A 15,106-nucleotide genomic window follows, 5' to 3' on the forward strand; every position below is an offset into this window, starting at 1 on the left:
TGCTTTTTCTTTCTGATTGTGAAACAGGCCCAGGGCAGTGTATGTGACAAAACAGACTGCACTTGAGGCAAACTAATTAGTGCAAAAAACAAACAAACACTGCACTTCTACAGTATGAGCGAAATGTAATGAACCAAAAATTGATGTCACACACACTGTACACATACCCTAGTGTATACATAAAATGCTAAAGTATACGTTGGGTTTAACAAATGGCACTGGATGATATCAAGAGCTTTCTCACACTTACAATTTCTACAGTTGAAACTGAAATAAAAATAGAAGGAGTTTGTGTTTCTGGCTGTCCCTGTTTATGTCTGTAGTAGCCTCTTAGTCCATAGTCTCTTCCCTGAAAGGTGAAGTGTGTCATTTCTATGCCACTAAATACCCTGTGAAAATAATGACTGTTTTCAAACCGGTTTCCTGACGTCCATTGGTTAGACAAACAGATAGTTCAGCCCCAAACCCACACTACAGAGTCAACATCGCTGTGTCATTCTGGTCAGGTTCCTCAAACAAACAAATCAAATGTTTAAAAGCACCACATAGTCACTTATGTTTACACTTTTCAAGGAAATCAACCTAAAAATGGTGTTCTTAGTTACTTATAGTCTCTGCATAGTGAAAAAAAAAAATTCACGTGACCTTAAAGATATGGAAAACCAATATCAGTCAGTTTATTGACAGTGAAAGTAGTAAGAGCCTTCTGAAAGGTCTTCATGGCTTATATGAAGGTTTCTTTTGCCATTAATGAAGTGTCGTCATTCACTGGGTCTTAGACACCTGCTCCAGAAGAGTCTTCATGTCCAGAAGTGAGTCCTCTAGAAACTGTGAGAGTCTTGTGGCATTTGTTTCCTCGCAGCTATTGAAGGCGGTCACAGCGAAGTTGATATGGTCATCCATGGGGTTGTAGCAGATACCATAACCATCAGGAACCATGGGTCCCAAACACATTACACAGTCTGTCTTTGATCCAACCTGAACAACAAAGAATACAACCACAGAATTTCCATGAAAATGCTGCATTTCACAACAACAACAGATAGATTCACACGGCATTCAAACTCTTAAAGGGACAGTACACCCAAAGAATGTTAGCAAATTCATCATTAAATTGATTTTGTTTTGGAATCCAAAAAACTGGCCAGCTGTGGGTCGAGTATCTCCTCTGACATGATTTTGTGCGGCAGTAGTAGCTAAACTGGCTGCATCCGAAATCGCATACTCTCCAAGTAGGTACTTCTTCAGAATAAGCAATTACTTTGCGACTGTTAAAAAAGTCTGTTCTATATAGCCTTTCAATATTGTTATCCTGCAAGTCCCCTAGTACCAATACAGTTGTAAATACATTCCAAAACAATCCTTTCTTTAACTGAAGCTAAAGGCTGTTGCAGCACAGAAGTGTCCTCTGAAAAGCATCTGTCAGATTTATGTATCTGTAGTGTAATCTATATCAAAGGGCATCAACTAGGCAGAATGACTTGCAAGGTATTACATGACAGTGAGACACTGTTACTCAAGAGTCTCCAACAAAACCATAAACACCGGGACAAATCTCTACCTTTAGAAAGAAAGTAGCATAGATAAACCAGAAGCCATTATTTGTTTGTACCTTGATTTTGGGATTCTACCAAGCATTGTGCTGTTCCTGGCTTAGGGTTAGCACTTATGCTAGTGCATATAACCTTTCTGAAGGAGCTCAATGTTACGAGCAGCTTTAAGTCTATTTGTAGAAAGGTCCCTTATCTCATCACTTCAGTCTAAACCGTCTGAGCATTTGTTTTGTGAACCGGACACAATGTAAAGCAGGCCAACTATGCAAACCCACAAGATGTAAGAAAGCACTGCAACTCATTTCCCATGCAAAGAGGTTAGCTAATAATAACAGAGGTCATATACATATAGAAGTCTTAAAGGTACAGTAGCAAAAAAAAAAAAAGCTTGTTAAATGTTGGGAATAGTTTTGTAAAACTAAATTACAGCTGTTTTGGAGAAAGCTTATTAAAGTATTAACGTAAGTGAACTTATGGTTACTTTATGATGCTTTTTGAACTTGACAAACCCAGCTCCCACTCACTTTCATTTAATTGAAAAAGATGAACAAGATATTATTCAATATAAGATGGCATTAGAGTGGATCAATTCCAAGCTAATTTCCATTAATTGCCAAGTTCTGTGTATATAGATTGTTATTAAGTGCCCAGAAGTGACAACCGTATTTAAATGCAGTATGTACTGTACGTGGTCTGGAGTAGCAGTCAAGAACCAAATTTACAAACCTGACTTGTGTAGAGATTAAAATGTGAAGCCACAGCGAACGAAGTGTCCATGAAGATATCAGGTAAAGAGGTCAGATCCTCAATGGCTATCATCCTTAGACCCAGCATGTGCCTCTCTATACCCTGCCCATGGATGGCCTGATCACAAGGAAACAAAAACCGAGACTCTGGTCATGTTTAGCATGAGAATCCAACTCTTTAGCAGTGTAAGAATGCATCAAGTCAGAATGCATCAATTGTGACTGTGCCTCAGATGCAATCAACTGAAACTCAGTTTACAAAGGTGTGACCCATATGGCCCATATAATTAGCGTGTGCTCTCTATGGGAAAGGTCGTATCAGGTCGTCATGAGGTCACACTATCATTGGCTCTCCATGGGTTGTTATTGTATTGATCGTAGCACATTTGTTACCAGGTATAAAGGTCTGGTCTCACAGACAGTACCTTGGGTTAAGGATGACATGCTAACATCGCTGCTGAAGAACTGCCACCTTCAATAAAATATTCTCCCCACAAGAACTTTGGCTTACTTATGTAATGTATAAAAGAAATCTAGTCCACCCAAATAATTCCTCAGCCAAATACAGCAAAATCTAACAATGCTCACCATGTGTGTGTGCTTTCTGTGGACTTTGATGGCCTCTTCGAGCAGTGCTGCTTTCTCACTCTTCTGCAAATTGGAAGAATATGGAAATAAATAACACAGAAAATTCACAAAACGTACTCAAATGAGAACACTACTAAAATGTAAACTTGTACTTGTTTTGATGGATCATCCATGGCTTTTGTGAACTGCAGTGATTCTGTTGTGGTGGATCGAATGGCTTCAGTTCTGCCCAGTTTAAACATGCGTAAGGAGGCGCTCTCATAGGTCGGACAGCATGTCTGATACATCCTAAAACAGGAACAAGATCAAGTGGACTGGTGTGGTTACAGGTGCATATGTAATCACCTTGCATTTCTTGTTAGTTAGCAATCTTCGGGGGGCTGAAGAACACAATGACACAAAATTGACACATACCTTACCACACTTTAATTTTAAGAAATACACAAATTTCCTAATAATTTTTTTTTTTTATCCACATGCAACTTTTCTACTTATATAAGTTGGTGTTAGTAATTTCAGTAAAAAAGCACTTTTGTATCAGTTTCTGCAATTCTTCACTTCCTGAATGAATTGCACGTTTTAAAGATGAAGTATGCAATTTATACGCCACTAGTGGCACTAAACAGAATACAAAAAAAACGCTTTCCAAGCCCCTTTTGGCTATGTAGATACCAATGCAGATAGTGCTGCCCCAGATTCATGTCTCTGGTTGAGCTGGTTCTGGTTCAAATAAACAGAGCTAGTGTTTATACTCTTTGAGGAAGTCAACCTACAAATGGCTTACTTATGTCACTCTTCACATGAAACTAAGTTAGAAGAAAGTATTTTAACATAAAAAAATTACATACTTGACCTTTAAAGATGTTGACAAGGAGAAATGTGGCATAAATGGCATGCATGCAACCTAGGAAATTAAGTGAGAGAAGCCAATGGGATGTGAACATATGCTATCTGAAGGTTTAGGGATTTTAGAGGTAGTTGATCAGAGGTTTTAGTGCTTTATTCAGCACTAGGATGTCAAACTCACCTGTAGTATGCCAACTGAAGAGCCATTTGGATGAATGCGTCAGGACTCATTTTATAAGACCTTGGGAATTTTCTTCCATAGTGTGTGAAGTTGAGCACTCGAACATCCAGGTCATTAACCATTCTAGACAGAGGACATAAGAGGATTACAGAAGTACCTGTACATTATGTAATATTAATTTATTATAGGTGAATATTGATTTAAACACCATTATAACGGTTTGAAATGTGCTCACATGTTCATGTTCTGTTTGGCTTTCTCAATGTCCTTCTTGATTTCTGGTGTGATGTTGAATCGAAGCTTTTGTGGCATAGCAAGTGGAATCATGGGAGTTCGAACCATCTCACTTCTCTTCCTATTACACACATGTTGCATGCCATATTATCTACAACCTTTCTGAACAACGATTCTTTCACAAAAAGCAACAATTCTAGATTATCAAACCTATTCAGGGCCTTGTGTTTAGGAAAACACATTATTTCAGCATCATATCGGTTTTTTGATTTATTGGTGGTGGTGATATTTGGTGTTTGAGTGCCTTGTGTTTAGGAAAACACATTATTTCAGCATCATATCGGTTTTTTGATTTATTGGTGGTGGTGCTTCAGCAAATCTGTTATAATGTTATGATGCATTTAAAACAATAAAAAAATTTTTTTTTACAGATTAATATTTAGCAAAATATACATTTCTGATCAGATCATGTGACTTATCAGTATTGAGACTGGAGAAATGATGCAAATGAATTCTGTTCAGCTTCGCATCACAGAAATAAATTACATGGTTTTTAAAATATATTCAACTGATAATAATCAAATGTTTCTTGAGCAGCTAATCAGCTATTTGATTTCTGAAGGATTTGACACTGAAGACTGGAGTAATGATGTAATAATAGCTTTTCACAGTATTACATGTTAAAATATATTGTTTTATTTTTGATCACAGTATACTGTTTCAAATAAATTCAATCTTGGTGAGCATGAGAAAAAAAACATAAAATCTTATCGATCCCAAACTTTGAATAGTAGTGTAAATTTTTTTTTGCTGAAAGTTCCTTTTAAAAATTTCATTAAGATTTAAATGATGTAATATCCTTACATATAGTCAACAACATGGTCCACCAGGAAAACAATGGGAAGTCCCTCAGCCGGAGCATGTTCATAGGTGAGTCCACACGACCCGTCCTCCCCAATTATGAACTGTGGGATACAGAAAAGAACCCAGGTACAGAAGAATATCCCTGTATGTCTGGATTCCTATCTACCCTGTGAACATACACTGGATTCAGTGATCATACATGCATGATAGTAACCTGCAGTGTTTTGTCAAACCAGCGGTTCCCACTGTTCCAGCGACTGCCTCCGCCATGGAGCATTTGAGCGGCCACCTTGTTAAAGTACATCTCATCTGACACACGTGGCTTTGGAGCGTCAAGACATACTGTGAAGATGCTCTTCTGGATTGCCCTCACTGACTCCTTATTTGTCTTGTCTGGAACAGCATAAAGATGAGTGGCACAGGAAAATCAACACCATGTCCACCAACACAACACCCAGTACTGAATAATTCATGTGAGCTCTAGAGTGGAAAAATTAAGCAGGGTTCACAGGTTATGCAGAGGTGCACAATCCTTTATCAGAATTTGAAGTTACGCAATTACGCGATTTTGAATATAGTATTTTAAAACATATATTTAAATAAGTATCACATTAAGATTATATATGCATATATACAAAGTAAAGTTAAAGAAGTTTAATTTACTGGAAAAAATAATTTTATATAAATTAAATATTTGCTATAAAATCAAAGCCATATGTCTGACTAACTTATGTTCCAAATTTGAAGGTGATATTACAAAAATTGAGGTTCCTGTGAGATATTGTTTAGGCGATATACCAAAAATTGCCACCAAACTCCTTAAAAATTTTTTGATGAATTTTCCCGTCACAAATTTATAAATTTCTGTCACAATATTATTTTTCTCACAAAACAGAGACCAAATATGGATTCTTGACTCCTTTCCTTTCTAGGGGGAGGAGCCCGCTAAAAGGATTTGAAGTACCATCTTCGTACAACTTTTTATATGATTTACAATTTAATATGATTTTTACAAATCCGTTTCAAACCACATTCATATGTGGTTTGAAATCATTTAAATCAGATTCCAATCGTACATACAAATAATCCGATTTGGACTGACATTCTGAACAAGGCCTAAGAAACAGGAGTCTTCTGCCAAGTATGATTCTACTGATGTTATCAAATACACAGAATACAATTTTTCAGTCAACTCACCCTTGATAAGGTTGTTGTAGGCCTTGCCCCAGGTGTTGCGGTGGTTGGAGGTCAGGATGCCAACCGGCTCTTTATTGGACTGAAGGGAAGAGTTCCAGATCTTTTCCAGCTGAACATAGAGCTGATCTACAGTCAGTGGGGATCCATCGCTGTTGTACACGTCCAGAACAAAGAACTGAGCAATACAGAGAGAAACAGATCTTTATGAATTTTATCTTACTGCATATCGCCTACTAACAAAATCAACATCACTGGAAATACCAAAGCATCAGTCTAAACTGAAAACTCGTACATAAACTATAAACAATCCCATTCAAAGGTTTAGGGTCATAGGATTTTTGTAATGTTTTTAAAAAGACTCTTAAGCTAAAAAAATACAGTGCAACAGTAACATTGTGAAATATTATTACAAGATGCACCTGAAAGTTGTGGACCACTGTGATATGCGTAGGAGGGGTCTTTCCGACAGCGTAGTTCACCACAGTGTCTCTCTTGGGTCCAGGGATCCGACACGAAGACAGCACCTGGTAATACTGATCCATGCACAAAGGCTTGCCACCCAGATATTCCACAGGCAATGTGTGACTATGCCACAGTAAAGAACGTCCATTAAAACAAACTGATCCATCTGTACACTTTAAAATTGCTTAAGAAAATAACTCACCTATCAATCATGCTTTTGAAATCCAAAACCCCAGCAATGAGTTTAGCAGCAAACCTATAATCAAGAGAATGCTTGGATTGCTAAATCTGAACAGCCTATGAAAACATATTATGTCACTGTTGAAAAAATAGGCACTCAGGTCAAAAAAGACTGATTGTTTTCATTCACACTAAGGACTGTCAATCTTAAAAATATTGATAACCTGTGGCTGAAAAAAAGCAGACTATAGATATCATGTAGCAGAAGACTACATACTAACACCACACAACACATGTAATGGTTTTATATAGTAAACATACAGTAATGTATCTGGCTAGATATTAAATGTCACTATAGGTGTTGATTGCCCAGATATAAGGGCAAATCTAAAAGGGGAACAGGGCTGAATCTGAAGTGCACATCCCTTTGAAAAAACAGTGCAATGCCATGAGTAGCGCATATGCCAAAAATAGCCAAGCAAAGCGAGAACTCTGCGTAAAGGTCGATGTGATATTTAAAACCTCAAATCTAAAGACCTGTCCAACATGAGTTTGGAAATAATTCAATACTCTTTGCATTTCAAGAATATATATGCATACATATGTGAACCTGGACCACAAAACCAGGCATAAGGGAAGTTTTTTCAGTCATAAGGGTAAAATTAGCTTTCCATTGATGTATGGTTTGTCAGGACAGGACAATATTTGGCTGAGATGCAACTATTTGAAAATCTGGAATCTGAGGATGCAAATAAATCAAAATATTGAGAAAATCTCCTTTAAATTTGTCCAAATTAAGTTCTTAGCAATGTATATTACTTTGCGACTTTTTATCTCACAATTTGGGCTTTTTTTAATGTAAACTCTGAGTTCTGAAAAAAAGTCAGAATTGCGAGATGTTAACTAAGAATTGCACAATATAAACTTTCAATTATAACTTTATCTCATAATTCCAAGTTTATTTTTCACAATTCTCACTTTATACCTAGCAAGTCTTACTTTGTATCTCACAATTCAGAATTTTTTTTTTAATAATATAAAGTCGCAATCATCTTTTATTTATTTTTCTATTTTTTTGTCCACGGCAGAAGCAAGCTTCCATAATCTTACGCTCAGCAAGACTGATGTCATAGTATGACATAGTATGATAGTTATTTGATAAAAAATTAAGTAAATAGAGCTATATTAAAATCACTATTTTCTATTATAAATACATTGAATTGTGATTTATTCATGTGATGCAAAGCTGTATTTTCAGGATCATTTCTCCAGTCTTCAGTGTCACATGATCATTCAGAAATCATTCTAATATGCTGATCTTCTGCTTAAGAAACATTTATTATTTTTATCAACACTGAAAACAGTTATGGTGCTTAATATTTTTGTAGAAACTGTGATACATTTATTCAAGATTTTTTTGGATGAATAGAAAGTTCAAAAGAACTGCATTTATTTGAAATATACATTTTATGGTACAATGTATAATTCTTTACTATGACATTTGATCAGTTTAATGCATCCTTGGTGAATTAAAATATTCATTTATTCTTTTATCTTACTAACACCAAACTATTTGTAGTGTTGTGTACAGCAGACAGCGGTAGTGTAAATACACTTGAATAGTTATATATTTCAACCACACATTGTCTTCAATACTCAAATTTGCTTAGTTATGTGCCCAAATAAAAGTAACCATTGTCACCCACCTCATTTGTCCCTGACGGTCCTGTAAGTGCATTTTGGGTAAAACGACCCCTGGGCTTGTGTACATCGCCACAGGCATTCGGGAGTCCAGGTAAGACCACTGCATCCACCAGTCAGAGAGCTGCATCATACAATGACAGGGGGAATAATTGTAATATTTGGAGTAGTTAAAAGTTTAATACACACGCAAAATAAAAGTACTGTGTACTTAAAATTAAATTTGGAATTGGTGCAGGATCCCATTTTTAAAACAAGCCGTCTCTCAAAAGCCCCGCCTCCACAGACATGTCAGCAACATAGCATGCAGAATGACTGACATGCCTCTGTGTTATCTGATTTGCTAGAGTGGAAAAACACATTTATCGGTTATATTTCGTGACAAAATTTACAGAATTTAAAGGCTACTATTTGTATTATATTAAAAGTAACAAAACAGGCTTATTGCGATTATTGGGTGGTGCACTACAAATAATGAATAGACTTGAAAACATTAAATATTATTTCCAAGCATTTATACGGTCAATAAAACAGCTTGTGAATAGTCATGTAATGTGATTTACCTCAGAAAAGACAACAATAAGGAGCACTGGAGCCCACATTAACCTACAAATGTTTTTGCATATGGGCAGGAAGTAGGGCTATTTTATGCGTGGTATTAAAATATGATTTTTAATTTTTTTGTGTGTTATGTAAGTTATTTGTTATTAGTAAATTGAAAAAAAAAAAAAAAAAAAAAAAAAAAAAAAAAAAAAAACAAGTGATAAAGTACAGTTATAATGAAGTGCGTGCTTCTTCCGCACCCAGTTTTCGGTTTTGCGGGCCCGGCGCTCAAGGCTCTTCTGCAGTCTCTCTCCGATGCCACCGGGCCGCAGGAACTCGTCCATGAGCTCACGCGTGTGCGTCATCTCCTCCGCACTGATCAGCGGCTCGAGCGAGGCCAGATAGCGTGAGCATGTCTGCTGCAGCGGAGGAACGGGCAGCTTCGGGAGACTCTCCTGATGGACCAGCGGCCGCTCAGAAATTTGGACAACTGGCAATGGACTCAGTAGACGGCAGGGCTTCACCAGGCCCGTCCTTGTCTAAGAATACAGAGAATAAGATTCTTAAATCAAGATGCATTTTCTACATAAGAAAAATTACATAAAGTAGTACATAAATTTAGTCTGCGGATTTTTTTTATTTTGCAAATGATTTGCCAATGGGGTAATCTTGTTATTTTTCTTGTTTTAAGTAAAATCACTTCATTTAGATTCCACTAAGAAAATGACTTACTTAGATTTAACTAAGAAAAGCATTTATGCAGTATGAATGAATGAGGTATTAAAATATTGCTTTGACTTTAAAAAGGGAGAGGAGACCAAAAGAAACTCAGACCAGGACAGCAGACCAGGTTAGGATCACAGGGTAAGTTACCATGTTAACTGACTCTGAGTATAAGTTTCCTCTCTTTCAGAAATGGGTTTGACAAACCTCCCATTCTGAAACTGAAAACCCAGAGTTTCACTCAGTTTAGTGTAAACACACTCAAGAGTTTTCACTGAAGCTCCTTTCTGAAAGGGGCCTCTGATTTGTAGCTGTGAGAATAAAACAAATGAATAATAATATTTCTATATAATATATAATATAATATATATATATATATATATATAATATATATATATATATTATATCTATTAATTACAATAGACAAATACAAAGAATAATAATAATAATAATAATAATAATAATAATAATAATCTAGTTATTATTTTAATGGTATGCAGGCTCAGTTTCTTGTGTCCAAATGAGTTTTGTACAATTTATTTCAATTCATTAATTTAGTTTAATTTTCATATATAAATGCACCATGCGTTTTTATTAGTAAATATCATCCTAAAAGGCAATAAATAAATAAATCCCCTTAAATGGCAAATAAAACAATAAAATAAATAAAAACTCTTATATAAATTGAGGCTTTCTTCTGTCGTGCTTCGGAAAATTGATCTTTCTCGACGACCTTCCAGCACACACACACACACACACACACACACACACACACACACACGTTTAAAAACATGCCACTAAACTTGTCTGAACGGACCTGGTGAATATTGATCGATCTGGCTCGTTTTCAAAGTGCATGCAGTGGCATCCGTGTTTCTTGACAGAGGCTGTTTGTTGTTGTTTTGTGATGTAATTAAGTTGATCATCTCAACATGTCATAATTCAATCGCTGTTAGTAGACGATCGTAACAACAGTCGAAATGATGCACAACAAATGCATACAATGTTTCCGATCATGTTGCAATGAATAAAAAGCGAGCAGCACATCAAGAGATATAAGGGGCCTCACGGCTACTGTTGGCGCATGTAATTATCAGGCGTTCAATGAACTGTTGAAGTCGCTGCGTTCGTTCTTAGTGTGAGTATTGTACTTTATGATAATAATAATCATCACTCACCGCAGTTCTGGTCAGGACGCACAGCATGATTTCACGCAGATAATCCCGGAGAATTCAACTGACAGCTGCAGGACAGGATCTACCCGACATTATGCGCTACAAGGGCAACCAAAACTTTCTTCACAAGTTGCAGCACGGGTCGCACACCTTCGCCCTCGCTCGGATAACACTGACAACTGCAGCGATCAGCTTATTTTGACCCTCAGTGGCTTGCACTGCAGAGCGCGAGGCGCAAAATAAACTGCATGGGATTTCATTTAGCGTTATACTATATATATATATATAATATATATATATATATATATATATATATATATATATATATATATATATATATATATACATACATTTGTAACATGCATCGATAACTTGTATAACTGTTATCTAAGTCATTTATTAATCGTTGTTCATCAGTTCAAATGTAGGGTGGTCCAGATTTAACAAATAAACATTGCCATCTGTTGGCTTACGTCATCGCTAAGCGACTGGTGCATTACTTTCCAACTTCGCGAATCTAATTTATTATTAAATTATCATGTAATGTACCTATTTTGATTGGCCAGGAACACTAAGGTTTATGCATTTATATCTGATGTTTTGTTTTTAAATATTATGAAATGTGTGATTATGATAGTATTATTATGCGTGATTGGGTATGTGTGTATAAATTAAATAAATAAATAAAAGTTATATAATCAAATACAACTTTATATAATTTTATAAAAAATATTTTTGAGTTTCATATTTTACACTAGCCTATCTTCGTTTGTGATTACGGGATACGGTCCTGAAGTCACAGGGCTCTTGGTTATTTCAGATCCTGTCTGGATAGTAAACAAAATTATCATCTGATCTGTTTTCACAGATCACTGAAAAAAATCCCACTGAAAATCGGACAGATTATTTATCCAATTGTCAGAGAGTTGCTCTAATCCTTGCAACAAATATGCATTAACAAATATATATTTTAAGGAACAGTGTGTCTAGTAAAACAAAATAGCTCAAGTTGAATGGTTGCAAACTGAAGCTCCTGTCACGGAAAGATTGCGCAAGCGAGCTGTCTGACGTCAGGAGGTTATGATGGAGGAATACGCGCGTGAACCCTGGTAAAGTTCAAGCTCTCTGCACTTCTGAGCGGTCCGCACTTCAGGTCCTGTCGGGAAACAGTGGCTATTTGAAGCAGTTTGTGTTCTCGTTTGCGTTCATGGTGTCGATTTATTTCTCCGCAGTCACGCTCTACAGTAGCTGCTGTCTCAGTTCACACACTGTTGACATATTATCACACCGAGTGTTTGATAAACATCGTTATCACGTGGATCTCATCTCGCTTCAGCGCTCAGAAGTGAAGGGGCACAATAAACTCGCTCTTTTACTGCACGTGCAGCTTTAACTTCTTGTTTAGTACCAAGTTACATGTTTAAATGATTTATCCCAGTAACGCTTGACATATGACAATCAGAAAAATACGCTTTTAATAGAACAGTTTATTGAACAATTAGACAAAATATACAATAAAATCTTTAAAAATGTTTGCAAATGTGTTTTATGATTAGTATGATATTTGATATATGGTTTATGGCTTATATATACACCTATGTATGTGTGTGTGTGTGTGTGTGTGTATGTGTGTGTGTAATGTGTATGTGTGTGTGTGTGTGTGTGTGTGTGTGATATATATATATATATAGGCTATATATAATCTTATAATATGCAATACAATGATGACTGAGAGATGTGCAAATAAATGTTACAATTTGCTAGATAAATAGTAACATCATTTTTCTGAAAAATAAATAAATATGTAAGGATAATCAAGTAAACCTAATATTATTACATCCAGTAAGTGTTTATCTTGAAATATTACTAACAATATAGAAGTTATTCTTACATTTCACCGCAAAAAGACACATGAACCACGACCTGATGATGGACGTTTATACAGTTATACTAAAAGTCCTTATACTTGCAAATACAGTATTAACTTTTATGTTGTAAGGCATGTAAAAGGCATGCAGCAGGTTGTGCACAACAGGTTTTTCAGCAAGGTTTTGATCATGTTGATAATTTAGAGGCCTTAGAAAGTAATGCATCAAATATGATACAGTAGGGATAATGACTTAAAAATATAGCTCTTTCATTTCATGTTTTTAGTCCATGGAGGATAGTTGACGACTGTGGCGGTGCATTTACCATGGGGGCCATTGGAGGAGGGGTGTTCCAGTCTGTTAAAGGCTTTCGAAACGCACCTGTGGTAAGCTTCACTGTCACCAGCAAAACAAATGAGCTCATATATTACTATCACACTAATACCCATTTCTATTCAGTTACTACTAATAAACACACTCTGTTACTACAGGGTGTACGACACAGACTAAGAGGGAGCGTTAATGCTGTGAGAGTAAGAGCACCACAAATTGGAGGTGATGTTGCACTCGTTTCTTGTGTTCGTTTATCGTGTGGTAGAAAACTGTGTTGTGTATGTCTAGTTTTAGCATTCTGTATATCAGTGATTCACTATAAATTGTGCTATGGGTCTGTTTCTCCTGCAGGTAGTTTTGCTGTATGGGGTGGCCTCTTTTCCACCATAGACTGTGGTCTTGTGCGTTTGCGGGGTAAGGAAGACCCTTGGAACTCCATCACTAGTGGAGCCATGACTGGAGCTATACTGGCTGCACGCAGTACGTTTAGCATGATAGTCGTTTTTCTTTTATCAGTGTTATTCCACAATATAAGACAAGGTAAGGTTGGCTTTCAGAAACTTCTGTAGCATTGACTTGTCCAGACTAAAAATTAGGCCAAAAATCTACGAAAAAGCTGTGTAGTTTATTCCAGCTTTTAGACTGGAGATATATGAGATATAACAACCTACTGGAAATACTCATCTGATGATCTGTACATGCAGCATTAATCTCTAGCCTTGAAATGACCTCTGGAAGTGTGCATAATGTGCTTGTTTGTATTTCAGGTGGTCCGCTGGCCATGGTGGGCTCTGCGATGATGGGGGGAATTCTGCTTGCTCTGATCGAGGGATTCGGGATACTTCTCACTAGATACACAGCTCAGCAGTTTCAGAATCGTGAGTTACTCGTGTCAGGATAGGTTTGGAGGATTCAGAGAGTTAATAGACTTCAGAGAAACTGTTCACACAACAATGCCAATTCTTTTTTGAGGAACGTCTAAAACACATTTCCATTTTTCTTTGGAAAAAGTTAAATTATTAGATGTCAAACATCCTTTTAATACAAAGACCCACACATGTGGATGAAAAATAGATATTGTGCCCGTGAGTTAAGAATTTGTTCCCACAAATTTAGCAAATTAGTACAACATGACTAGGAATGTCACAATAACAAATATCTAGTAGTTGATACTGATACCACCAAAAGTACACAATACTCGATACAAAAACAATAATAGTTAAACATTAGCTCCTTTATTTAAAGTACAACATGGCCAAGATTTACCTAAAACAAGAAAACAAACATGATTTATCCTTAAAAAGTATTCACTATTTACCCAAAACAAGAACACACATTAGTACAACATGGCCAAGTTTACAATTTACCTAAAATAAGAAAACAAATAGGCACAAAGTGGCCAAAATTTAACTAATTAGTAAAATGTGGCAACAATTTACCAAAAATGAGAAAACAAATAAGTACAAAATGGCCACTTTTACAGTTTTCCATAAAAATAAATTAGTACAGCATGGTCAATATTTACTAAAACGAGCAAATGGGAACTAATTATTATGACATGGCCACAGTTTATGTAAAATGAGAGAACAAATTAATAATTTGAGGCCACAATATCTTGTTTTTCCCTACATATTATGTGCAGGGCTCCATACTTTAAAACACTCTCTTTAAAATATACTGTATGTATACCATTCTAAGAGTTTTATTACCTTTAGTAGTTCTTCTTCTTCTTCGTTTTTCTGTTCAAGCTGCTTCAGAGGTGTTCACTATCTGCATCTTCTCTTCCTCTACAGCGAGTCCTTTTGTGGAGGACCCGAGTCAGCTTCCCCCGAAAGAAGGCCAAGAGACACGCAGTTATGGACAGTATCAGTAAAATCACTGTTGCAGTGGTGACTGTAATATTATAGACTGT

General features: G+C 36.2%; 2 protein-coding genes across 4 annotated transcripts; one reads left to right on the plus strand and one right to left on the minus strand.

The window, feature by feature from the left end:
* Positions 1 to 9: 9 nt before the first annotated feature.
* On the minus strand, positions 10 to 11,195 carry LOC109107844 (carnitine O-acetyltransferase-like). The gene is made up of 14 exons (XM_042762672.1): positions 10,997 to 11,195; positions 9,356 to 9,634; positions 8,558 to 8,676; positions 6,874 to 6,927; positions 6,629 to 6,794; positions 6,210 to 6,384; positions 5,227 to 5,405; positions 5,013 to 5,113; positions 4,150 to 4,269; positions 3,915 to 4,037; positions 3,040 to 3,175; positions 2,888 to 2,950; positions 2,280 to 2,417; positions 10 to 978 (listed from the first exon to the last, which is right to left on the minus strand). Exons 1-14 carry the CDS (start codon positions 11,021 to 11,023, stop codon positions 766 to 768), a joined length of 1,893 nt encoding a protein of 630 aa, XP_042618606.1. The 5' UTR covers positions 11,024 to 11,195; the 3' UTR covers positions 10 to 765.
* An 804-nt stretch (positions 11,196 to 11,999) lies between these two features.
* Positions 12,000 to 15,106, plus strand: LOC109102969 (mitochondrial import inner membrane translocase subunit Tim17-B-like). Of its 3 annotated transcripts, none has more exons than XM_042762675.1 (6): positions 12,000 to 12,102; positions 13,148 to 13,247; positions 13,353 to 13,416; positions 13,546 to 13,674; positions 13,962 to 14,072; positions 14,988 to 15,106. In XM_042762675.1, exons 1-6 carry the CDS (start codon positions 12,074 to 12,076, stop codon positions 15,065 to 15,067), a joined length of 513 nt encoding a protein of 170 aa, XP_042618609.1. In that variant the 5' UTR covers positions 12,000 to 12,073; the 3' UTR covers positions 15,068 to 15,106. The 3 variants fall into 3 exon arrangements, with proteins under 3 accessions (XP_042618609.1, XP_042618608.1, XP_042618610.1); XM_042762676.1 differs by having other exon boundaries at positions 12,079 to 12,146; XM_042762674.1 differs by having other exon boundaries at positions 13,148 to 13,416.

The sequence above is a fragment of the Cyprinus carpio genome, chromosome A8 (genome assembly GCF_018340385.1).
Source record: "Cyprinus carpio isolate SPL01 chromosome A8, ASM1834038v1, whole genome shotgun sequence".
Taxonomy (NCBI): Eukaryota; Metazoa; Chordata; class Actinopteri; order Cypriniformes; family Cyprinidae; genus Cyprinus; species Cyprinus carpio.

Excerpts from the sequence above, each read along its gene's own strand:
- LOC109107844 (XM_042762672.1), bottom strand. The coding sequence starts at position 11,023 with ATGCTGTGCGTCCTGACCAGAACTGCG. Across the intron at positions 8,677-9,355 it reads CCCGCAAAACCGAAAACTGG|CTCTCTGACTGGTGGATGCA; the intron begins GTGCGGAAGAAG and ends TGTATGATGCAG. Across the intron at positions 6,795-6,873 it reads TTCAAAAGCATGATTGATAG|TCACACATTGCCTGTGGAAT; the intron begins GTGAGTTATTTT and ends ACTGTGGCATAG.
- LOC109102969 (XM_042762674.1), top strand. The coding sequence starts at position 12,074 with ATGATGGAGGAATACGCGCGTGAACCCTG. Across the intron at positions 13,417-13,545 it reads AAGAGCACCACAAATTGGAG|GTAGTTTTGCTGTATGGGGT; the intron begins GTGATGTTGCAC and ends TTTCTCCTGCAG. Across the intron at positions 13,675-13,961 it reads AGCTATACTGGCTGCACGCA|GTGGTCCGCTGGCCATGGTG; the intron begins GTACGTTTAGCA and ends TTTGTATTTCAG.